General features: G+C 31.7%; 1 protein-coding gene and 1 long non-coding RNA gene across 4 annotated transcripts in view; one reads left to right on the top strand and one right to left on the bottom strand.

Moving 5' to 3' along the window:
* Positions 1-1,342: 1,342 nt before the first annotated feature.
* On the bottom strand, positions 1,343-12,258 carry LOC107437918 (uncharacterized). Its single transcript, XM_016050064.2, has 4 exons — positions 12,054-12,258; positions 6,205-6,339; positions 3,879-4,232; positions 1,343-2,013 (listed from the first exon to the last, which is right to left on the bottom strand). The coding sequence occupies exons 1-4, from the start codon at positions 12,256-12,258 to the stop codon at positions 1,343-1,345; spliced, it is 1,365 nt and encodes a 454-aa protein (XP_015905550.2).
* A 1,805-nt stretch (positions 12,259-14,063) lies between these two features.
* The window catches only part of LOC107437946 (uncharacterized), a 25,456-nt gene continuing 13,737 nt past the window's right edge, over positions 14,064-25,782 (top strand). Inside the window, exons 1-2 of one of the 3 annotated variants that reach the window (XR_001583310.3) lie at positions 14,064-14,078; positions 22,366-22,595. This is a non-coding gene — a long non-coding RNA (uncharacterized lncRNA). The other 2 variants (XR_011638048.1, XR_011638049.1) reach the window with 2 other exon arrangements.

The following is a 25,782-nucleotide window of genomic DNA, read 5'->3' as shown; positions in this document are numbered from 1 at the left end:
TAACAAATCTACATGTACAGCCCTGATGGCAACCATTTTTATGAACTTTTGAAAGAGTTACATTGCAAAAGATATTTTCACGCCACGCAAGTACTTTTTTTGGTATTAGAATACTATATTGTAACAAAGTAATTTTGTTTAAACAAATAAAAATTAGTAACCGAATATGTAAGTGGACACCTTAATTAACATTTCAATAAAAAAAAGATTAGTTTTGCTAATTAACTAGCATTGTTTTTAACAAATGAAGCTGAAATGGCGTCTTGGGGACAATTGTAACAATAAGTAAAGGGACGATTGTAACAGTTGAAAATAAATAATCTTATGTTTACAAACCATTACTTAACTCTTTAAGAGCCACCAATAGTTTCCTATAGCATTTATATTATGTTGCATGTGCATTATTTTATTTGTCACCTTTTACAGCATAAATTAAAATTTTTAACCACTTAAAGTTAAAAGTTTAACCCTTTAGGTCTCTGCTCATTATTATTTTTACTCCTAAAATATCACTACTATTTTGATCAATAAAAAATATATATCACAACTATGTTAATATGTATAATTAACTATGTTTTAGTTGAATTTATGAACTGTTACAATTGACCCCGTAAGTGGGGACAATTGTAACAAGTGCACGATTGTCAAAAATTGTTAATAACTAATATAATAATATTTAAAATCAGATATTTATTTTTCTTCTAGTAGAGGATAGTCTACTTTACACGTCTGTCAATAAATACTAATAATATATTGGATTTTTTGTTAGTTAAAAATAGTTAAGTAAAAAATGTTACAATTGACCCCACTCTCCCCTATTGTTTACATCATTGACATGGAAAAGGATTTATTAAATAATTACAATTCCCATATCAAACTAAAATTAATTCATTACGTTTAATTAAGGAGGTTACTCATTCCAATTTTCAAAATCATTTTAACGTTTTCCCGCTTGTTTTACTTAAAGTGAGATGTTAATGTGAGATTTTATTTTACACATGACGTTGAACAGACGACTCGATTCTGAGTTTACAACAACCGGTGTTTAATTCAGCAGCCTTGTAATGTTAAACCCAACCCAGAAAACAAAAGAACATCTGAATCAAGTATTGGGACAAACTATCCTTCGTGGAGGGACTTTTTGATGGAAATATCCCGCATTTGAGCTACATGGAAAGGAAAAACCATGATAACCACCCAAGGTTAGTCCGACAGCGAGGGGATTCTTACACATGATCCGTCTTCCACTGAGGGTATTTTATGTCAGCGCAGTTGTCGGTGCAAACCGTGAGCAGAATTCGTATCAACCAGCCACCGTTCGGATTCGAATTTGAGAGTTACTTCATTGGAAGGCAAATGCTTTTTCTCTGAACCACTCTGGCTCGATCTGAATTTGACGGAACATTTTCTCAATGTCACTGGTTAGTGCAACAGGATAGCATCTGAATTTTAAGAGAACATTAAATAGTTCCTCTTGTAGTTTCGGACCAAAATGAAGAACGTCATTAAGAGAAATGCCTGCCTCGGATTTTGCAGATGCATCAAAGACAACACGCAATTTGGTTGTCTCACTCTCTTCTCGAATGATACCAAAATGTGGCAAATAGAAGCACTCTGAAGTTGGTTTGGAAAATTCATAATTCGGAACAAGTTGCACATGTCCCAGATCTTGATATTCCCTTATGAAATTAATGCATTGATTTCTGAATTTAGGGTTATCGCGAAACCTTTCTTCCAATGAAAAAAATCGCTGTTTTGCCTGATTCCGAGAATTTCCTAAAATTCTATCCTTCTTATAAGGCAAATTAACTATGTATCTACCATCACAATTTCTTTTTGTTGCTTGAAGGTAGAAATTTTCGACTTTTTGATCATCGATAGATAAGGTTGTAGCATTTGGGACAGATTCGATTTCCAAGAATTTGTTCATAACATTATCTAATTCCACTAATGCATTGTTTCTCAACGGGGGCGGTGGGAGTATGCCGAGGGGTGGTGGACTTGTTTTGGGCTCTAGTGAGGCGTTTGGTATGTTTTGGGCAGTAGGAGGGGGGCGATAAGTACGTTTTGTTATTCAAATTTAACTTTATAACTCCTAAATAAAATTATTAAATTAAGATTTATATAATGAATAAAATTAATCTAAAATTAATATAAAAGAAAAAAGATTAAATTAATATAATAAACTAAGATTATCTGATACACCATTTGTACCACCAATAAAACGAACTTATGCGGCACCTATCCTCCGATCCGAACCAGCACAGCGTAGCGCAGGAGTCAGTAGTTTTTGCCTCTGACTCATTCAAGCCATTTAGTGAAAATTGAAGTGCATGCGCTTTTAGTATGAAGTCTCGATTTGATGCAAACTTTTGATATCCAACGAATTTTCCTTTCAAGTTGATGAATCAACCTTGCCAAGTAATTCAGGCTTTACTGTTGGCGTATGTCCGGTTTGTGAAGGAAACAAAAATTATTCAGGAGATGCTTTTTGCTTTATTGTAGATACCAAAGGTGAATCTATTTTCAATGGTGTCAAATGTTATTTTAATGAACAAAACATTCCTCTTGGAAATATTTTGCATACTGTCACTGACGGAGCTCCTGCAATAGTGGATTGACAGATTGGGTTTATCGCCGTTTTGAAGAGGGAGTTATCAGATATTTTAGCTGTTCACTGCGTGATTTACAGACAGCATTTAGAAGGAAAAAATAAAAGCGACAGTTGGCATCAGTCTTAGCAATGTGTTATACCTGCTGTGAACAAAATTAGCAGTAATGTTCTCAAAGATTGATTATTCAAGCAGCTATGTAAGAAAAACGATGAAGAATATCACTTGCTCCTACACACCGAGATTCACTGGCTTTCCAAATGTGAATGTCTCAATAGGTTTTAGAATCTTTTCGACTCTGTTCTTGAGTTATGGCTTTAATTTACAACTTCAAGTCAACGAGCTCAATTTGATCCCTACAAAATCAGCTATTTCTACCTTTCTAAGATAACTCATTTTGTGGAGGCAGAATTTTGGTGGGAATGAGTTCAGCTAATTTCCAATCTTATCATATCTCAAAAAGAAAGACGAAATTACCTCTGATGATGCACAAGAATATTGTCAGCACCTTGACTCTTTGCACATGGACTTTTCTGTCTATTTCAATGATATTTTGTTCCTGGAAGTCCCTCAATGGGTTATGAACCCTTTTGTGAATATTGAAACAACAGAGGTTCAGATTCAGGAGGAATTGGTTGAACTTTAAACTAATGAAGCTTTGAAATGGTGATCGTCTCACAAAAGTTTGGCTTTCCTTGAAGCCAAACTTTTGTGAGACGATAAACGTCAGTCGTCTCTACCCTGGACTGTAGAATATCGCCAAAATTTTTTTAATCGGCCTTCCTTTCTCCACCTTTTCGAACGTAGATTCAGTGTTATCTAGTCACAAAATAGAGAAATCGACTCGAGATCGTGCTACGAAGGGACTTGCGTCTTCACCTCACTAAAAATATTGAACCGAACGTTATACTGATATAGTTACTTGATTGTTTCGTTGATACTACTTTTTAATGTAAAAAAAATGTTTTGGGTGTTTTTTTAACTATTTAATTAAGAATAAATGACACTATTTTTTGTTGTATTTTTTTTTTAATTTCCGTTACCGTATTTATTTTGATTATGACAAATAGTCTGCGATCATCCGCCGGGATAAAAGTATCGAAATAACGTGCACATTAATTAAAAAAAGGAAAAGAAAACAAATTTAACGCGTAAAAAACTGGATTTTCACAAAGGGAGGCAATGTTTTTTGCTCTTTAATGGGCGGCAACGTTAAGAAAGTTGAGAATATATGCACTAATGCATGGCAATTAATTAATGACATACTCTTTCTTTCACTCCTAGAATCAGTAGAAATTCGACCGGACAGTAACCAACCTCGTTTCGAATTTAAAGCAGATGGTTGATTTTGGATCCCTGAAATTTTTCCATTTTGAATTAAATCAAATAATATGTCAACGCCCAGGATTATATCAATAGGTCGACTGATATAGAAAGTAGGATCTGCTAGTTTCAATCCTTGAATGTGAGGCCAATCAAATTCTGATATTTCAAAGTTAGGCAGATTACAGGTCAGATTTTTGACAACAAGAGCATTTACATTAATCTCTTCACTAGAATACGACGAAAAGTTCAAAGCGACCTTTCTAGTTGCAAGAGCAGTAACTTTATCAACTAATCCTAAAATTGCGTTTTCAGATATTTGACATTGAAGATTTAAATTCTTGCAACATGATTCCGTGATTAAAGAAGCTTGAGAACTCCCATCAATTAAAGCGAGACAGTTTACATATTGTTCCCGACTATTTTTATCTATCAGATTTATGATTGATGATTGACATTTCAGGAGAAAAATCGATCAGCTTTGATTTCAATGGCAATCAAACATATAACTGAATCTTTTTAATGTCATTAAAATAAAAGTTTTTCATTGAAATTGTTGTCCATCTGTTGGCGAAAAGTTTTATGAACTGAACACGGTAAATTACAAAAGTATTCACCAATTTTCGAAAGTATTCAACAAATGCAAATCCTAACCATTTTCCATGGCTAATTTTTTTTTCCCAAAGAAAACTATTTTAAGGTAGTATGTCTCTGGCTTATATTATTTGGACCCAATTCTAATTGGTAACGCAGCGCATCTATCGGATATTACTGAAATCGAATTTTTAAAAAAATCTGATTTGTTTAGAAAAATTCGTTTTGACGTAATTTTGACGATCGAGTTAAATATATATTTTTTTTCTTTCCAGGGAAAAGATCATTCGCCAATACTTTTTCCAAGACTTAATTTTATTCGCCAAATTTGCGATTTTATGGTATTTGTAGAGGTGGCGAATGCTTAGAGCGGACCCTGGAATGTATTATTAGATATAGAACTTATGTTACGTTATTTCCATGGAGAAATTAATGTCTTTATATATTAAAAAATGAAAGGAGACTATGGAAGTATTTCAACGATTAAATTTCAACAGGAGCAAAGTGTACTCAGAAAAGCATTTCAATAACTATTGTTTTTCCATTTCGAAACTTAACATTGCATTTTTATAAATCAGATAGTCTATTTACAAGGACAGGCTTTGTTCACTCTTTCTCCTTTAGGATTTACACATTAGCACCGGCCAAAGCTTCCATATTTGCTGATGTGGGGAATTAATTATCGACTATGTCAACCTTCATCCATCAAAAGGTACCTCTCGACAGAGTCAAGTTAACATGTCTTATATACCAGTGATTTGGCATTTAATATTTATAGTGGTAATTACGCCACATTACTCCTTTTCCAGAATTTTATCTGTGATGGAATTCGATGAACGGATACCATTAATTGATTTATGCTGGTTTATTTATTTATATTAATTTTGTTCATTAATTTTTGTTTTATATCATTTCGCTCATTTTTTTCTTCAATATTGTTTATTGACCGGGAGACTTTATTTACTTCACCGGATTTTTTTTTTTTTTTTTTTTTTTTTTTTTTTTTNTACCTCTATTTAGAATCAAGTTAACATGTCTTACATACCAGTGATTTGGTATTTAATATTTATAGTGGTAGTTACGCCACAGTGAGAAGCGCGTGTACCACCTGTCAATGTTCATCTATCAAAAGGTACCTCTATTTAGAATCAAGTTAACATGTCTTACATACCAGTGATTTGGTATTTAATATTTATAGTGGTAGTTAGGCCACACTGAGAAGCGCATGTACCACCTGTCAATGTTCATCTATCAAAAGGTACCTCTATTTAGAATCAAGTTAACATGTCTTACATACCAGTGATTTGGTATTTAATATTTATAGTGGTAGTTACGCCACAGTGAGAAGCGCATGTACCACCTGTCAATGTTCATCTATCAAAAGGTACCTCTATTTAGAATCAAGTTAACATGTCTTACATACCAGTGATTTGGTATTTAATATTTATAGTGGTAGTTACGCCACACTGAGAAACGCATGTACCACCTGTCAATGTTCATCTATCAAAAGGTACCTCTATTTAGAATCAAGTTAACATGTCTTACATACCAGTGATTTGGTATTTAATATTTATAGTGGTAGTTACGCCACACTGAGAAACGCATGTACCACCTGTCAATGTTCATCTATCAAAAGGTACCTCTATTTAGAATCAAGTTAACATGTCTTACATACCAGTGATTTGGTATTTAATATTTATAGTGGTAGTTACGCCACACTGACAAGCGTATGTACCATCTGCGTTACACGCAGTAACAGGAATGTCTTGAAAACCCTGTTTAACTGAAAGTTTTGAAAGGAAGGTTATGTCTAGATATTAAAAAGAAAAAAAATTCTTCATAAATTCATAAAGAAAGTACAGTTCTCAAAATAAAAACGATATCACCCTGAACGCCTTTTGTTTTAATAAACGGATTTTTTGCGAAATAACTGCTATCTCAAATATGCTAATTAATTAGGATTAACTAATAAATTATGAAAACCTTGCAGAATCAAACACAAAAACGTACATTCTCTGAATGAATATACTGTTGCTCCCCACGATATGAAATTTGATTTTTTTAGATAGGAGGTGGGAGTGGGGAGAGAAATCGCAATCTAGGAAGCATGGTTCTGATTGTTAACTAAAAATAAACGTAGATCATACAGGGTGTGTGCAAATAGTTCGGAATTGGTCAAATATCTTGAGAAATATACATCGGACTGAAAGAGTTAAAATAGTCGCATTTAATTTATTTTTACAAGCTATACAAATTAAACTCGATCCCACTCCCCTGGTGCCGGGGGTGATTCTTAATTATGAACCCCTATTTCTTATTTCAGATTTAAATTCTACAGAAAAATGTAATCGTACAACCCTAATTGAGTTACATTCCATTTTGCTTTGCAGATGACGCTGTAACCGGGAAAATTAAAAAGAGTACAAACTGTTTAAAATGGTGGTTACTTAAAAATAAAAATGTTTCAAAATTTTTTTCGAAAAAATAAACAGATACAATTTTTTAAACCAGTCTTTTTTTATCTTCTTAGTCTGTTAGGTCTCAAGATGCACCATTTTAATCAGCTTTTATTCCTTTTAGCTTTTATCTTTTTACAACGACATCTGTGAAGCATTGAATTGCAACTACAACTCAAAAGGGATACTCATTTCTTGAAAATGCAAAGCTGCAGTTAAAAATTGTGGTTCATTTTTAAGATTTCAAATTGTCCCTCATCCCACCCCCGAATGGGTAAAGATCGAGTTTGATAGCTTACCCTTTCAGTCCCAAATATTTATTTTTCAATAAAAAAATCTGAAATTTGTAAAACAGACTCATTTTGCATTCAAAAGAACAAAACAAACAGAATTTTTTTTATTTTTAAATTTCTTTAATAAAATTTTAAATGATTCCAAATGGCATCATTGGGAATAAAGTAGTGAAGGACGAAAATCACTAGAAAAGTTTTTGAATATATATTATGCATTATTTAAAGANTGGAATCACTGGGACTGAAAGGGTTAAAAATATTGATTATGTCTAATTTCACGTTTTGACATGATGTATATTTTTCGAGGTAATTGACTGTTTCAATATTTTTTAAACTGTGTATGAGTTGTTGTTACGTATTGGATTACGTTATTGGAAATATTGATGTTCAGCATTAAGTGGACATAAACAAGGAGTAAAAAGGAAAAAAATTACATTAACAAACAAAGAAAACACATGACAAACGCATATTAACTCAAAGATAAAATTAAAGTAACAAAAATATATATACAGGGAAGAATGAGGAGTTGTCTTTACATGTGATCTCTGGCATCCCAGTAAAGTTTGCAGAGGTCACTCCGCTCCTGAGATTCTTTGTCTAGTAAAGGACATACAAGCAAGTGGTCTGAGTTCATGGTTCCCGAATTGCAGATTTGGCACTCACTAGATGGAAGGATGCCTATTCTGTTGAGGTGCTCTGCCAAGCAGTCATGGCCTGTTGAGAGTCTGATGTTTGCCACAGTCTTCTTACGAGAACTGGGACAAAATTTCTTCCAACTGTTTTGGATGTCAGCCCAAGGTTTTCCAGTGGATTTTACTGTTTGGTTGCGCTTTAGGTCGGTCATAAGTTTCTCGAAAAATTATTTTTTAAGGGAGTCTGGTGGAATTGGTTTATTACATTGTGGTTCGAGTGTCCCTTTCTTGGCTAGTTGGTCTGCCTTTTCATTGCCATTGATTCCCACAAAGCTGTGTATGTGCTTCAGTATCTTTTTAGTATGAAGTTAAATACCAGTAAGTACTATCGATAGATATTGACAAAATCCTTCGGATTAAGAGAATTTAAAGATTTGTAGGATAATTTTAAAAATGTGTACAAAATTTTTTTCATAAGCAAATGTGGGTAAAATTGTAAATGAATAATCATAATTAATGAATATTAAAATAGAATAGTCTAAAAAATACAAGAAATGGAGTTTTATTTTTCATTCACAGCACAAGGCTAACATTAAATTTTGTTTTGAATTCCTTATCATCTATAAAAAGGTTCTATAAAAAAATATCCCCTCAACTTGAAAATAATATTACTTACTCATTTTTTAAGCTTCTGCCCGTTGTTCTTTTCAACTTTGGGCTTTCAAAACAATAAACAAGCAGGCAATTAATACAAGGAATCCGTAAAACTTCATTTTTCTTCTAAAAATAAATCAAACACTAATTAGCCTAATTACTAAAATAAATTTTTTTCTAAAAAATATTCTTTAAAGAGAAAAGAATAAAATAAAATAATTCAGAAGTCTCCTTTAGCATCTTGCTTTGGATTTTCGATTGAATTTTAAATTTTAGTATTTCCGATTTAGTTTGTTTTTAACATATTTTTGATGGTAGAGAATCGTTCTTCTATCTATTATGAAGTATATACGGCTTTGACCCCTTATCAGGACTGGCTTAAGGAAGAAGAAGCTCTTCCCAACACATGCACGCTCCAAGTTTATACTACTAAAGAGTACGTATTCGTACTAATACGAGATGTATTATGCGAGTACCGTATTGAGATCACGAATTAGAAAGGTTCGTTTCATATGTGATACTGTGATTCGTGAAGATCCGCGCGATCATGTTCCTGAAGGGGTTAAAACTGTATAGCTTTAAAAAATCATGCATGTATTAGCTTTTAGGAACGATGAAAAATAATTGATCTGCTCCTTAGAATGGCAGAAATAGCATGCGATTTCTCTAACTCTTTATGAATTTTTCTTCTTTTCAAAGATTTAAAGCAATCATTTAATTTTAGATTTAAGTGATGTTTAGGTGTTTTTGCCTGTTTAAATTCTATTTCTTTCCATATATACTAATTTATTCAAGTTTGAAGCTTATGAAAATTAATTTAATAATAGTAAATACTTTTCGAAAAAAATTCTGAGAAATTTTTTTAAATAATTTTTTAATTTATTAAAAAATCTGAAAACAGACGAACGCGTTATACTAAATAACTATTCAGGCAAGGCTAACAGCGAAACCGAATCTGTATAATTTTGTTAAGAAGAAAAAAATCTCGATAATAATAACGACAAGAATAACGTCCACGGTATACATTGTCCAATTGATTGATGTAAAACCAAATATTTTAACAAATTATGAAACATGTTAGCGAGTAGAAAAAATGTACAGAGTACAAAAATAAATAACTAAATTCTAAATAACTTTTGATCTAATGATCGGATCTTCACGTTTTAGGACTCAATCGTTATGGTTCGAATGGATGACTTCAAATATACTAATACTTATTAATGCTAATATGCTAATTATTTAGTGCAGACGATATTTTAAATTTTGAAAGCAGACACAAAAACGTACTTTCTCTGAATAAATATAACTTTTTTACGACGGATTCGGATTTCTAAACCTCAAAATATAGGGAGTAGTAGCAATCTGGGAAATATGATCCCCATAGTTAAAGAAGTAGTATATTTAAAAGAAGTTAATAAAGTAGTATATTTAAAATCTGATATCACCGAAACAATTCAACCGATTTAGCTTAAGTTTTGCATTTTGCCACGTAAAATAACGAACTTTAAAGTTATGTAAAAAATTATATACCTTACAATTCAAAACTGTTTCGACTATAATTAAATAAAATAATAAATAAGTACTAAAATTTATTTTTCACATGGAATTATCTATGGATAAACAAATGTTATAATTGTGTGAATTTTTTCTAAATTCGTTTAAAAAGTTCTCGAGATATGGCGAAATACGTAAAACGTAAAATTAACATTAAGTTGTCAAAAATTAAGATCGTTCGCCTGATCAAACTATGGAGACCACATTTCCCAGACTGCGGCTACCCTCTATATTTTGGGGGTTGAGGTCACCCTTTCGAACTATTAAAATTGTGTCCTAGAACGTGAGGATCCGATCATAAGATCAAAAATTATTCAGGGTAATTCCGACTTTTTTTTCTTTTTGCGCTCTCTACTTACGTGTTGGTTTGTTAAATTTAAAAAAAAAATTTAATAGCATATTTAACATGTCCCTACCTGGCCATACTTCTCTAAAAACTCTTTTTTAGAAACGAATTCTTAAAAATGAATAAAATAAAATAATTCAGACATGATCCTCAGCAGCTTGATTTGGACTTTCGGTTTCATTATTACTAGTTAAACTAGTAATAATGATGTAATAATGTAAACTAGTAATAACTAGTAATAATGATGTAACAATAACTAGTAATAATGTAATAATGAAATGAACATTATTACTAGTTTCACTGATTCTTTTTCTGGAGTTCTGTCGTGAGGTGACACTCTCAATAAATTTCTGAAATAATTCTAAAATAATTTAAGTTCTGAAACTAGCTGAAAAACTAAACCAAAAAAACACACCTTCCAGATCCATCATTAATTTTTTTTTATTAAAAATTTTTTTTCTCATATACCATACAACAAAAGTCGACAGATTCTTTCAATTTTTTATATTTTTAAATATTTTCATTACCTTTTTGCAAAAATCAGTTGGTGATAAAATCGAACTAATATTTAAGTGGAAAATCGTGGTAATAGAAGAAAAAAAAAGATCAGGTTAGGAATTAATACCTTGGTGAACAACAGAAATTAAAACTCGTGAAGAAAGAAACCTTAGACTCTTTATATACACAGAAACCTTAAGATATATTATTTTAACATACTGGAAGTAGAAAATGTTAAATTAATGAACTAAGGAAAAATATTAATTTTAAAGTATTATTTTTAGATAAACCGTGATATTATAAGCAAATGATAATTGAAATTTTGGAATAAAACGATTCTTAACACATTCTCAGCTTATATACAAACATTTTGTAATTTATGAAATGCTTCCGTTTAATTTTTATAATGGACTTTTTCTTTTCTTAAATATATTTTTCATAATGATTTAATAAAAAAAACCTACTTTGTTTAGAAAACCTAAAAAAATAACAAAACATGAAAGTTTTATAAGTTTATACGTTCGCTCAATCAATAAAGTTAATGAAATATTATGACAAATTGAACTTTAGTTAAACAAAGTATTAAAAACATGGAAATCTGGAAACCTGAAACTTACTACAGTTATTGATTCGATTGCAAATTAAATCAGAAAACTTGTAAAACAATAATAAAAAAACTTCTTTTCCATATAACCTAATATAATATATACATAAACTCCTGTTTGTGAAAATTGCAACACCATGAAGGAATCGTCATAATTGAATGAAATTTAATACACAGTTGAGTGGTAGTGGTACAAATAAATGATTAAACTTTCAAAGCAAACAAACAATAACAAGAGATCGAGATCAGTATTTTGTGCAGCCACCACGCACCGCATTAGTGCTGCTACACGACGTGGCATGGAGTCAAGCAAACTTTGAAAGTCTGTCTGAGGTAGAGAATTCCATATTGTTTGTATGCATACCCAAAGTTCGTCTGTAGAAGCAACAGGACGAGGATCAGGAGCAAGACGCCGACCAACGAAATCCCACACATGTTCAATCGGCGACATATCCGGAGAATACGCAGGCCAAGAAAGAAGCTATACCTGCCGCGATGCAAGGAAGGATTGAACAGTCCTCGGCAATATGAGGACGGGCATTATCCTGTTGAAATACAGCGCCTGACAAGGCTTGTAGGAAGGGAACAGATTGGGGCTGCAGAACTTCACTGATGAACCGGTTGCTGTCCAGATTACCCACAATAGGTAGCAATTGAGATCGTCCATTCTTTGCTATGGCACCCCAGACCATAACTCAGGGTGTTCGTCCACTGTGGCGTTCGATAATGCACTCCGGAAGGTGGCGTTCACCGGCATAGCGTCTGACACGAATGCGGCCCTCGTGGTACCACAAATTAAAGCGGGATTCATCAGAAAACACGACACGCTGCCAATCAGCACGGCAGTCCCTATGCTGACTGGCTCATAGTAGCCGCAGGCTGCAATGGTTTAGCATGAGGAGGATCCTGTATAAAGGAGTCCTTGCGCGCAGTCCACGCTGCAGCAGACATCTACGAATTGATGAAGCACACAATGAAACACCTGTAGCTATTGACCACCGTGCTGCCAGTTGTCTAGAGGGAGCCGTACGGTCCGTTAGCGCAACGCGGAACAAGTGTCTATCATCGCGAGCTAACGTGACATTTCGGGGTTCACTCCAAAATTTCCGAGTTGTCCGACACTTGTCTATCCACTGCTTTCAAACACGCATCACTGTGCTGCTGTTACGCTGTACACGAGCGGCTACTGCACGATAAGACAATCCAGCTTCACGAAGGCCAATGACTCTCCCCGTTTAAATTCCGTAAGTTGTTGAAATCTCGCTCTCTTTCGTGGAAGAGGCATAAGTAATGACTGAGCTAACGTTTACCACTAGCAGATAACCACCGATAACCATACACGCCTCGTTACAGCCGTCTATTTATTCGGATCCATCCGCCGTTCAGAGTACGCTGCTCAGCATACGCATGAGCTACGGGTCTGAAATTCTAATTATTTGCATATCATGCTCTTCTTTGCATTTCCTGAAAATTTCAGCTCACTCGCGTAAGTCCTTCATGGTGTTGCAATTTTCACAAACATGAGTTCAGAATAACGTATAACAAAAGATAAAGTGTTGAAATACAGTTTCAGTTCTAAATTTACACAAAAAATTTTTAAACTTACTCTATGTGCGAAATACGTGTGAAGCACTCGCGTACAACAAGGTGATATAGAGAAGTTTTTAATTACGTTGTTAATTCATATCAAGCTATAAAACAAATATCTAAAAGCCATAAATCGCGCAGTTGTTTATTAAGGTATATATTTTTATATACTTTTTAACTATTTTATTTCATAGCTTTAGAAAATTTATATTTGAAATTTGATTGGCAATGATTAAAATTGAGACAAATATTTTTCTAGTATGGAATAACCACTAATACAATAAAACTTTATCAAGACAATTTAAACCTTAAACTTACACAAAAAAATTTGCGCTCACTTTTTCTTTTATGTATGTACTAAGAGATAAACACACGATTGTAACAAGATGAGGATTTTTATTGTAATTTATATGAAGTCATAAAGCAAGTATCCAAAAGGGATGGATGACGTAAGACATCGTTGAAGCACGTGTATATTGCAAGTAGTAAAACTTTTTAAACTATTTTATTTCATGACTTTAGGAAATTGGTAGCAAAATTAATACGCCAGAAATGTCTTAAATTTTGTGTCGCCAATCGAGTTAGTATTGAACAGGTGAACAAAGGCATTTAGACATTTATATAAAAGCATGTAAAAGTGTCTTCTCAGATAAAAATTCAAATTTTTAGCAATTCAGTACTTCTAGTTATATCCTTGTTTTTCGTTATTTTTTACAATCATTCGTTATGAAACCACGCTATTTTTTGATGAAACACGAATTTGCAAATATTTGACGTAGCGGTCATCCCACTCGTGTATCAATCTCAGTGCATTATGGGAGTTCTCGTAGATATTGTTTATTAGATTTTAGAGCAGTTGGCACTGTATGACGGGATGGTACAGGGCTCTCTTGTCAAGCAAGCTTCTCGGATGTGAATTCTAGAGGTGACTGAAACTCATTTGCTTGTGCGTCTTCTATTTCATGTTGTATTTCTTAATCGAATGTATTAATCGATAAGCAGCATCGATGTGATATATACTTTTTTATGAAACTCATATCCTCATATTGGTTACGATAGAATTGTTTTTTTCCAGTTCGACAAAGTTTTCATTCATTTTCAAAGGTTTTGTCAAAAAAGGTTTAAAACTCGGTAGGTCAGATTATCCATTTTCTTACAACGTAGGTTTAGAAACAAATATTTTTTTAATAGCAACTATCTGTTCGAATTTAGTCCCAGAGAAAATATAATAATTATGATAACTTTGCTGTTTCTCATCTCCGAAATATCAATTTAGAGTTAGATCAAGTCTATGAATATCAGGAAGTTCAAGAAAATAAAGAGTATAGGACATAAATTTTTTTTTCTACTTTGTCCTATCTAATGTCCAGACATTTTAAACTATGAACATTGCTTGAGGATGTTTGGAGAAAATCTCAAAGTCAAAATGTTAAAATTTCGATTAAACAAAATCCTGCATCCAATCCTATTATCGCGTGAACGCAATATCTTCTATTTACAATAATTACGGAAGATATTCCACGAATGACGCGAAACAATGTGATTCTGAAGTATGAACACCCACTCCTGTCTCAGTCTACAGATTTTTAGGAAATATAATTTCGAACTCATCTCTATTTTAAATATAATATTTTGAAAACTTTTTATGTAAAATATGCACACACTCAGCCCCACCCTATTTATACACGACAACAAGGATTTTTCGTTGAATAGTTTGAATTGTGGAATTACAATAAAATCTTACTTATGCGCTAGTTCAAGGCACCAACAGAAAAAAACCCGTATAAGTAAGTGAAAGAGATGCATTGAAATAATCTGTTTAAAATTCTAAAACGCAACGTAAATTGCAATGAGAAATTGAATAAGAATGTTTCTAGAGATATGTGGATATTTGAAACGGTTTTGTATTTACTGTAACTTTACAAAAGAAAAATAAACAATTGTAACAGACCTAATAGTAATTTATGATATAGATTTAGCCTAAAATTACCTTTTAATAATCTATTATATATAATTCTCTTACGTGGCTCCCAAATTTTGGCTGTATTTCTTTTCCGCCGGTGGCAACGTTTGCTTTGTTTTGAAAACACCAAAGCATTCTGCCTTTTAATGATGTGTCTCTGATCTAATATATATAATTCTCTTACGTGGCTCCCAAATTTTGGCTGAAGTACTTTGTACAACTAAATAAGATTCTTTTCACAACAGTTAAATATTTACTTTATTTTCTTCATTCATAGAGAAAACAGTCGGCAAAGAATTCTGTTAGGTTAAAAAACATTTCGCTAAAAAAATAACGAATTCTAAAAGAAATAAAAATAAACAACTTAAAAAATAAAAATGCTGTTGCCAGCCATAGAATTTTTTGAAAGTTAACTTAGCAACATAAATCAAAATGACATAGAAGCGCAACTAGATCAAAATTATGATACCTGAGCGCTTGACGTAACAAATCCTTCAATTCTAAAAGTGTTGTATCGCCAAATGCCCAAATTAACAATTGTGTTCTTAAAGAAATTCTATAAAAAGTTTTAAATAAACAACCTACTTCTACAACTGCTTCTTGAAGAACTTGGCTCATTGATTAAAAATATTGTTTTAATTTTACAGTACTAACTTTACTTCTACTTTCATTATTGCTATGACCCTCTTTCATTACATTTTACAACTTCATGCTAAATTTGAGGACTTTAAGTTATTTTGTGGTTGAATACTGACATTTAGAAATGTGTACATAAAAAAAATAATATTTAGAGGTTAAGAGTTGCCTTTCCTACAGTGAAAAGTTTTCGGAACTTCAGTATTCAAAAAAGTATACAAAACCTAGACGTTAAGAACGTATCCAATGAGCGAGCAAAGCGAGCATTGGATTGCGAAGCAATCCGAAATAAACTGCGAAAGCAGTTCCGGAGGTTGGTGAGCGCCAGCGAGCAGGGGGCGAAGCCTCCTTGTACAATATAAAATAAGTTTCTAAGAAAATTAGCAAACTTTTATTATACTCTTCGTTTTGTATTCATAAGCTAAGCACAACGTACAGTGCGGGAAAAAAGCGGACCACCCGGAGTAACTTTTGATCTAATGATTGAATCTACGACTCAATCTTAATGGTTTGAGGGGTTGACCTGAAATATGCTAATTAATAACAAACGGTATTTTAAGTCATGAATTCAGACACCAAAATGTACTTTCTCTGAATAAACATACCTTTTATTGGGACGGATTCAGATTTCTGATCCCCAAAATATCGCGGGTAGTCGGAATCTGTGAAATAGTATGGTCAGGAGAGCGACTCAAAGTTTGAGTCCCTTAAGGTTAATTTTACTTTTTGAAAAGTCATATATTTAAAATTTCATTTCTCAGGAACTAATCAACCGATTTAGCTCAAATTTTGAATTTTGCTATGTAAAATTGGATACTTTAAAATGATGTATACATTACAATTTAAAAAAATTGCGACTAGTATTAAAATAATCCATAATGGGTGGCTGACTGAATATAAACAATAACAAGCTTGCTAAAACCGGAAGAAATTTAGAAAACTTCCGATGTATCCCTCCGCGCATGTTACGTTTCGAAGTGGTGTGTGAACAGACTTAATATTCTAGTAAGTTTTGTTATTGTGATTTGTGTTTATATTGACGCATAATTTCGCCATTTATAAAAGTTTTCTGTGATTTATAAATTCTAACAGGCCTTGAGCCTACAACATATTTAAGAAAGTTAATATTGCATAAATAAAGTGTAGCGTTTGCCATGCTGTGAGTGTTATTCTTTATTTGGCAATATTTGTATAAAGTAGATATTTTTGGTAATTATTGCAGCCAAATAATTACTAAAAACAATATGTTAGGTTATCGGAATATATTTGTACTAAAATATGAAATTCAAAAAAATTAGTTTGAAATTTTTATTTTTACTCATATTTAAAAATTTATCAATCCTTGAGTGCTTAAATTAAAGAAATTTTAATGATACATAACTGTTCCTCTAAGATCTAATTAACTGCAAATTTAAAAAAATATATATTGTTTGGAGGAGAGCCGTGTTTGGAAGATTTTACCTTTATCGCAGAAAAAAACAACGGTGCTCATACTTTATTTCATAACCATAAATTGTTAAAAGGCTAAATATAATATTTTCCCCTTATTTAGATCTAAATGAATACTAAAATTAATACAAAAGAGAAAAGTATGAAAAACATATTTGAATAAAAATTCTGTGTCAAAAGGTAAAGGAAACATTTTCAAGAAGTTGACTTTAAGGAACAGATTTTCATTTTAAAAAAAACGTCTGGTAGCCGAAGAAGCCCCAGTTGCAGGGATATCTTAGACCATTATGTTTTTGAATTTTCACTAATAGGGAAAGCAATTAAAATATATTTTAAACACATATATTGACTTTTTAAGCCCATAACCAAGTCTAGAAATGCTTTCCTCTCTTCTCTAGTTGTTAGAAAAAAACACTAAATTTTAAGAGGAAGCTTAAAATTGCTCAAAGTAACAGGTTAAAATTAAATGTTATATAGTTTTTTATGTTACCACTGAAGAAATTGGCATATTTCCAACTTTTGAAAGCGTCTAATTTTCCTTTCTGGCCTTTTTTTACTTCAAAAATTTTAAATTATGTGATTGAGCCTGCGCAAAACCAAACTTAAGACATTCCCTCATTGTATATTGCTTTCAGCACTACACAATACAAAATAACCTCACAAAAATATGAAATTTACTCAATGGTGGTTTCAAAAGTTTTCCAAGTATTCTAACAACTGATTTTTTTTGTACGTATAAAGGATAAGTTATGAGTATATATATGAAGAAAATTCATTAAGTTTATTTACGTAAGGCAAACAAAATTTTGTTTAATCAGATGCTTATCACAAATTCTAAAAAGCGTCCAATTTAATATATTGCACGACTTCAGTAAATAAGCAAAAAAATTGTTTCGGTAGAGGTACATTAAATTTTTTATCACGAATCACTTGAATATTTAGTAATAAGTTTTGAATATAAAGTTTTAATATATAGAATTTTGACAAAAAAAATCGTTAATCATAATTTCCCGTTAAAATATGATCTGAGCAAACTTTTTCTTACCTGTGAATGGTTTTAAAATTCATTACAGTATCATTATATTAATTGAATACTTTACTTATCGAATAACAAAAACTAACAGTAAATTTGAAATAATTTGAAAATAGTAATTTTGAAAATTTGATAATAGTAAATTTGAAAATAGTAAATTTGAAAATGATAGCTTCGCAATAATAGTTTTTTCTTGAAATAAAACTTGAAAAAAACTTTCTTGAATAAAACTTTCTATGAAACTTGAAATATTTTACTTGACCCTCCGTCTGCTCAACCCGCGATTTCCACGGGCAACTCAATTGTAGCAAAATCTGCTCATGCGATTTCTGCGGGCATGTGTTTTTCTTCCTTTATTGATGAGAGCGTGCCGTTTGCACTCACGGAAATGCTCACGGTTTCGGCACCGCTTGGCATTCTTGGCGGAAACTTTTAAGTCAAACCTGCTCTGTCGCCAAATTGCTTTTGCGTAGCGTTTATAAACAAGGGATAGAATTGTTTTCACTATTTTATTACAATTTTTTTCATTGTTTTTGTGTTTTCATAAGATCATGTAACTCAAATATTAAAACACAAAATTCTCTTTGCAATATTTAGTAATAATTTTAATTAAATCTTTCAAATTTAGTTTTAATCTGAACTTCTAAGCTGGAATTTAATTTTAAAATTTTATGACTGTGAAGGGCATTGACCTGATGACGTATTCTGATACATTGATTGTATTGACTTGTTTGGAGTTTTCTCAGAAGTGTTTTTTATTTTCAATTTCTTAGTTAAAAAAAAATAATAATTAAATAGATAAATGAAATATTATTTTTACTGATTTGATTTAAATTTTAATAAAATCATTTTATCGCGTTTAAAGTTATATTTTTTTTTTTAATTAAACTCCAAATTTATAATTGAAATGCGTGCAATGGAAACTAGTGTTATACTTGCGAACAACTTTTTTTCGAGTTTAAGTGTTGTTAATTATGATGAAAGTTGACAATGTAATTTTCTCTATAAATCAACTATAGATATTTTTTAAGATGCAAGCAATCACGGTGGATAAAACAAATCAATTAGGTTAAAAATAGCATAAATGCTAAAGAACAAATAAAAGCAAAAGTTCTCTTAGAGCCCTGAAATATAAATTATATTTTACTTTTATATATACTTAAGTTCAGATTGGTCTAATCAAACTGAAGAAACAGAGAAACTCTTATGTCAAGGAATTGTAACTAATTTTATTATACATGTTTATTTAAGTTTTTAAAACTATTTACAAAAACATCTGAAATATATTTCATATTAACAAAATAGTTCACTGTTGCATTCTAAGGATAAATTATTTTAATTGTATAATTTGCTTTTGTAGATCCATTTCCTAAGATATTCCCCAATTAATTATTATTTGTGTAGAAATATCGATTTTTCTGTGAAGTATTTCTTATTATTTATTTTGAATCTACCATTAATTTTTTTTCTTATACTATTATATAATATCTTATTTAGTAATGTTATAAGAAATGGCAAAATTTTTAGTCGTATAATTATAAAATAAAACTTGGTTCTTGTACTTCATCACTTTTGAAATTGCATTTGAGTAAAATAATGTTAAAGTAAATTTGATCGGATTAAAATTAAATAAAACTTTTTTTTCTGAATTTTTATAATTTTTGAAACTTTCAAAATATTGAAGTAGTGTCATTAAAATCTTCATCTTATTGAAAATGAATAAAATAATAAGGTTAAAGTAAAGTGCTGCGTATGAGAATGAAATAAACATTTTTTTTGAAACTTTTATTACTTTTGAAACTGCAAACAAATGACTAAAATGATAAGGTTAAATTAAAGCACTTTAAATGTATTAATTGCTTTCTCAGGTCTATTTTTTCAGATCTATCTTAATTTATTATTTGCGTAAAAGTATCGATTCCTTTGTGAAAAATTTCTTATATATATTTCCAATTGAAAATTATCACCTTTTTCTGATTAAATGTTTTATTTGAGAAAAAACGATTTAATAAAATCTCCTCCATCTGATAAAGCAAACAAGTGAGGCAATTTTTTTTAACTGTATAAAGTTCTTCTTTAACTCATTTCTCAAATCTATTATAGTTCATTATTAGCGTAACAATATGTATTTCATTGTGAAGAATTTTTATTATGCATTTGGAATAAAAGAATTAATTTTTTTTTCTAATTACGCATCTGAAATGCTGAATTTAGCGATAAAGGTAATTTTTGCAATGTACTGCACTAAAAATACCTTATATATAAATTTCTTACATTTGAATTGGAAACAGAATGCAATATGCCTTAGTATATAGTGAGCACACAAGCCTTTATATATATAGCATAGTAAAGAATGGTAAACTGTCTTAGCAAGTAAAATAATAAATAAAAAAAATAGATTTTACACTTTCAAGAACAATAATAAAAAAAAGAAGTTGAAAAGTAAAATATTTACAAGAATCTATTTTTAAATGAAATTCTGAGACATAAACATTAAATTAAGTATGAATTTTTCATTCTAAACGAAAATCGCTTATAAAAATACACGAGCGGTGTGAAGATAGAAGTGAATAAGAAAGAAATTTTTAACTAGAATAGAACCATCATTTTCCTACTCAATCAACGTAATAGGGTAGCACGCTGTAGCAAGATGCGACGCATAGATCGGTTGGGTTACCATATTCTTAATTTTGCGGTTTTCAGAGAGCTTATTCTCGACCGCGCCAAGCGGTGCCGAAACCGTGAGCATTTCCGTGAGTGCATCCCGCACATTCCCCGTTTAAGCAGTATTAGACGTTTAATTTACGTTTTGACCAACAGATGTCGTTAGTTGTCCACTGAATTGTCGTATTTGAAGGCGCGTAGTGTTACCGCGCAAACTTCACATTTTAACTTCACATTCGCAAAAAAAATATGCAATTTTTAAAGCGATTTCGGTCCAAAAATTGAGCAGTCAGTGGGTTAATATATGCATTAAAAAGAATTCCGTTTGCTTATTCTTGTGCTCCGCCCTTTCGAACGGCCAAATATTTCCCTTATGATTCGATTAAGATCTATTGTAGTTGTTGGTTCTAGTGCCTCTTGCCAATACCAGGAAGCCTGCTCGGAGAAATCAACCGAATTTAAGGCCGAAAGTCCATTTCTTTTTTTTTTAAGTGGCGCCATCTATGGGCAAGAATATGGCTTGTGCCACACACGTGTCACAGTCCGTTTAAAGGGTGGACCCATTCATTCATCACACTGATCGTAATTTTGACCTGAACCAGAGAACGATCAATCTCCAATTCAGCACCCCCAGAGGTATGATTGATTATGGGAACACTGAGAACTTTGTAACCCGACCGATTTAGCGTGCACCATTCACCAACACTTCACAACCTCTTGGACATGGGCAAAACGTTCTACCAACAAGGTTATCCTGGCCTCTTAAGATTTATTAGTGAACATGTAATTTTTTTCTAATTAATCATTTTTTTTTAAATTACATTTAAATTTAAAAGTAATTGTTATAACAAATTTAGTGGGTTCACGACCGTAATTTAATCATTTCGTATACTAAACGGACGGATACATTAGATACAATTTTTGTATTGTATCTAATATATGCAATATATTTGATACAATACAAGCAATACAATAATAACAATTAAGTAATTAATAATAGTACATTAATGCAATTTGTACATAAAATAATAATTGTAAAATGGTTAATAAGATCGGACACCGATTTAAATAACCTTATCTTATTCATAATCTTATTATTATCTTATTATATATTATCTTATTATCGAATTCAGCCTAAAATTACGCTTTAATAAAACAAAAAAACAATTCTCTAAGTTTCAAATGTTTAATTTAGAAAAAAAATTAAATAAAAAAGACAATAATACAAGTACAAGGGTATACCTTTCAATTAGAGATGCAAAACTTTTTATAGAATATCAATACCTTAATGACATTTATTGATTTTATGCTGACGACAAAAAACGATAAAGAAATCTAGGCGGAAAATCTGGATCTGACCATGTGATTTAATTTTCCGGCCAATAAAAATGCATGGACGATAATAAGAGTCTGTGCTAGACCATTATGTTTTTATGCTGTATGCAGACATTTTTTTTTTTTTTTCAGATTCGTGCATGTTAGTTATGGGTCAATTTTCTGTTCCTTTAATTGGATACAAAATCCAATTCCATACTAACACGAATGTTTGAACAGAATTAACTCTGAACTATTCTGAGTTTATGATTGCTATTCCGCTTACGTAAATAGAAGAGTTGTGCCATTTCAGCGTTCTTTTGCATTCTATACATACGATACTGGAATCGAATGAAATATTCCTTTACTTTCATTTAAACAAGGTAAGTATAGCTTACATTCTTAAAGAATCTCTCGTTTTCTTAAGAAATAAAACAACTATTCCCTTTTCTTAGACAATATTTATATAAATTGAGATGTCAATACTTTAAATATTTTTTGAGGAATTAAATGTCAGAGATAATTTCACTTTTCATAGAAGAAAAAAAAAGAGGAAATCAATGAGTCTGAAATCTGAAGTTTCCGAAGCAACTGTTACTAAATATTCTAACTTTCTAAATGAAATTTAAACTATTACTTAGAATTTGCAATTATTTTGTTAACCGGTTAGTAAATACAAGGCGTTCTGAACTAGACTGATCTTTTTCAAAAATTTGCACCATCAAAATGGCTAAGATTAAAAAAATAATAATTCTCGCAAAAATAACTCAAAATTTTTTTCTCTTAAAACTTCTGGTTTAATTTTTAAAAAAAAATGCCGCTTCTGCTGATGGTGGTGCAGAAAGTTAAAGTTTAACTCAAAGAAAAGTGGATAGACAGTCAATAGATCACTAAAATCAAGCATCACTGACTGCAATTAGTGAGAGGATGGTGGAAAAAATCCATTAGTCTGCGAAGGGACCCAGAATGAGCAGTACTCACTGTAAACTTGCATGTGTATTTGTGCTGCCTTTCTCTAACTCATGCTGTCTGTTCTTCAAAAAAAGATGGGGTTATCAGTCGTCCTTCGTATTGAGCTCTCAAGCCAGCGTATGTATGGTAACCTCCCTGGGTGAGAAATTATGCCATTTCTGTCTAGCGCTCTATATTGTAGAGGTAGCGGGTTCGAATTTCGCTTCAAACGAAGTGATCTTTAAGTATGTCTTCCTTTAAATTGTACGAGCTATTCTTCAACTGACAAAAGCTTTTAAGTTCTTCATTTTGTTGAACACACAAGTGCATATGAATGTGTACGATCAAATAAATAAAAGAAAACTTAATGTAAGGCCAAGGGTGGAGCATTTTTGCTAATTTGGGAAGTTGTTTGCGTTCTTCAGTTTATTTTATTTTATTTTATCGGCTTTGAAAGGCTGATCCAGTTTTTGAGTTTTCGACTTCCAGTGCTCAACTCCTTAACCTTGTAGTTTTGAACCCAATACAGAAAAAAAGTTAACTCCTGGATCATGTGTTGGAAGAAATTTGCCTTCATGGAGGACTTTTTGATGGAACTATCCCGCATTCTCGTTACATAGAGGAGAGGAAAACCACGAAACTCTGCCTTGGTTAGACTGATGGCAAGGGGTCCTCTAATCCATGATCCGTCTTCCACTGAAGATATTTTACGTCAGGATTGTCGGTGCGAGCCTGGTGCAGAATTCGTATTGACGAGCCATCGCTGGGATACGAGCGCTGTTCACCTCATTCGAAGGCGAATGCTCTATACCCTGAGCCACCATGGCTCCGCTTCAGTGTATTTTATGTAACATGACACCATCCAAATTCATTGACGAGACATATATTTTGCATCACACGCCATAATCAAGCTTTCCTGGTCGAGCGCATCACTCGCCAAACGCTCTATAACGTGGAGGTAGCTAGTTCCGATTCCTTCGTAACCCTGCATGTTTCTTCCTGCTATCATTCTGTCTGACGAAAGCTTATAAGCCTTAATAGAGCATTCAAGCCAACAACTGTATAATACGAGGATTTTTAAATGAATCATGTTTTAGGTTTCATCGATTTCGTATCATCATGTTTTATGTTTTGACTTATACGGTATGAAATATCTGACATCCTGCGACAATTGTCTGAAAAGACCACGGTGAAGGTCGGAACATTATGGACCAGGAAGTGTTTTCGTGGCATTTCCTAGGCGCAATCATCATTTGCGGACGGCGCTCTGCACAAAAATATGCATCTCTCCTACCACACTACATTCAGCGTATATATATATATATATATAAGTTCAAAATGAAGAATAAAACAAAGAAAAATTATAGACATATGAAAAAAAGGGGGTGGGAAATAATATAATTTTTATATTATTTTTATATAATTTGATATCTATAATTTTTCTTTGTTTTATTCTTCATTTTGAACTTATCTAATGAGTGCTGTTTACTTGCAGCTTAAGCGCAATAAATGTTACTTATTGTTTTTCTTAATTTTCTTAGTGTTTTCTTGTATTTATTTATTTATTATTATAGTGATCATATTTAATGCAGCTTTAGCGCTTAATATTATCTACTATTAACTTTCTTTCATTCTCCTTCTGTTTTCGTTTTTATTTCCAGTCTTTAGGACGTTACGTGTGTTTAGGATGTTGCTCTTTGAGCCTATTTTTATGGAATTAAACAATTATCACAATTTAGCGCCTGGTAAAAAATGTGTTCAATATTTAAATTATTCTTCATGTTGTACCCGGTACGGAGAGCCTAAATCAGAGGGGAACTTCGGATCGACATCCTGCTACTCTGAAAGCAAAAGCGAAAGCAAACGATTTTTTGAATTGCATTCTATTCCCGAAACTTTACCTTCCTATAAAGCGTGTGATGATAAAAGATGCAAAACTTGCCCTAATATTGACAAAAAACATACTGTTCCTTATAACGTTAGCTCCAAATCTTTTTGTAAAATTAAAAATGTTATTTATATGTTAACCTGTGGTTTCTGTAATATGAAATATGTTGGACAAACTAGTAACTCACTTAACATTCGAATTAATCAACACCGTTCTGATATTAACAGTAATAAGACTATCAATAACCTGGAATTGAATCATTTTAGAGTACATAAATTTAACAGAGTCAAAATTAATATCTTAGATATTATAGAGGATTTAGATTTAAGACTACAGAAAGAAAATTACTACATGCTTCTATACAAAACAATTCTGCCGTATGGGCTAAACGATACCTTCCAACATACACAGATTAACTACAATAACTCATCAACTTATTCACTTTTTCATATTAAAGATAAGCGTACAAATCGAGGTAAACGGGGTTCAAGAAGTAATAGAAACTCTCTTAATAGTGACAAATTAAATATAAAATTTCTTTCTAATATGGAAAAAGACTTTAATAAACAATATAGCATTAAACCAATTAAAGATTTTGTCTTCTCCCTTAAGAATTATGAAACATATAAGTTCTACGATCTTATTATTAACTTTTCTTTCATTAATTTACATTTCAAAATTCTTTGTTTCGATCTTATAAAAGCCAAAATGAGCAAAATTTTGCCTAATAA

Source organism: Parasteatoda tepidariorum, chromosome 10, assembly GCF_043381705.1.
Source record: "Parasteatoda tepidariorum isolate YZ-2023 chromosome 10, CAS_Ptep_4.0, whole genome shotgun sequence".
In the NCBI taxonomy this organism is placed as follows: Eukaryota; Metazoa; Arthropoda; class Arachnida; order Araneae; family Theridiidae; genus Parasteatoda; species Parasteatoda tepidariorum.
This window is presented reverse-complemented; position numbering and strand designations above follow the sequence as displayed.

Bases quoted from the DNA above. Each gene is read 5' to 3' on its own strand.
- LOC107437918 (XM_016050064.2), bottom strand. From the start codon at position 12,258: ATGGTCTGGGGTGCCATAGCAAAGAATGGACGATCTCAATTGCTACCT. The intron at 6,340-12,053 runs GTATAGCTTCTT...TTTAATATCTAG, and splicing joins CCTTCCTTGCATCGCGGCAG to ACATAACCTTCCTTTCAAAA. The intron at 4,233-6,204 runs GTATGTAAGACA...ACGCAATTTTAG, and splicing joins TATTAAATACCAAATCACTG to GATTAGTTGATAAAGTTACT.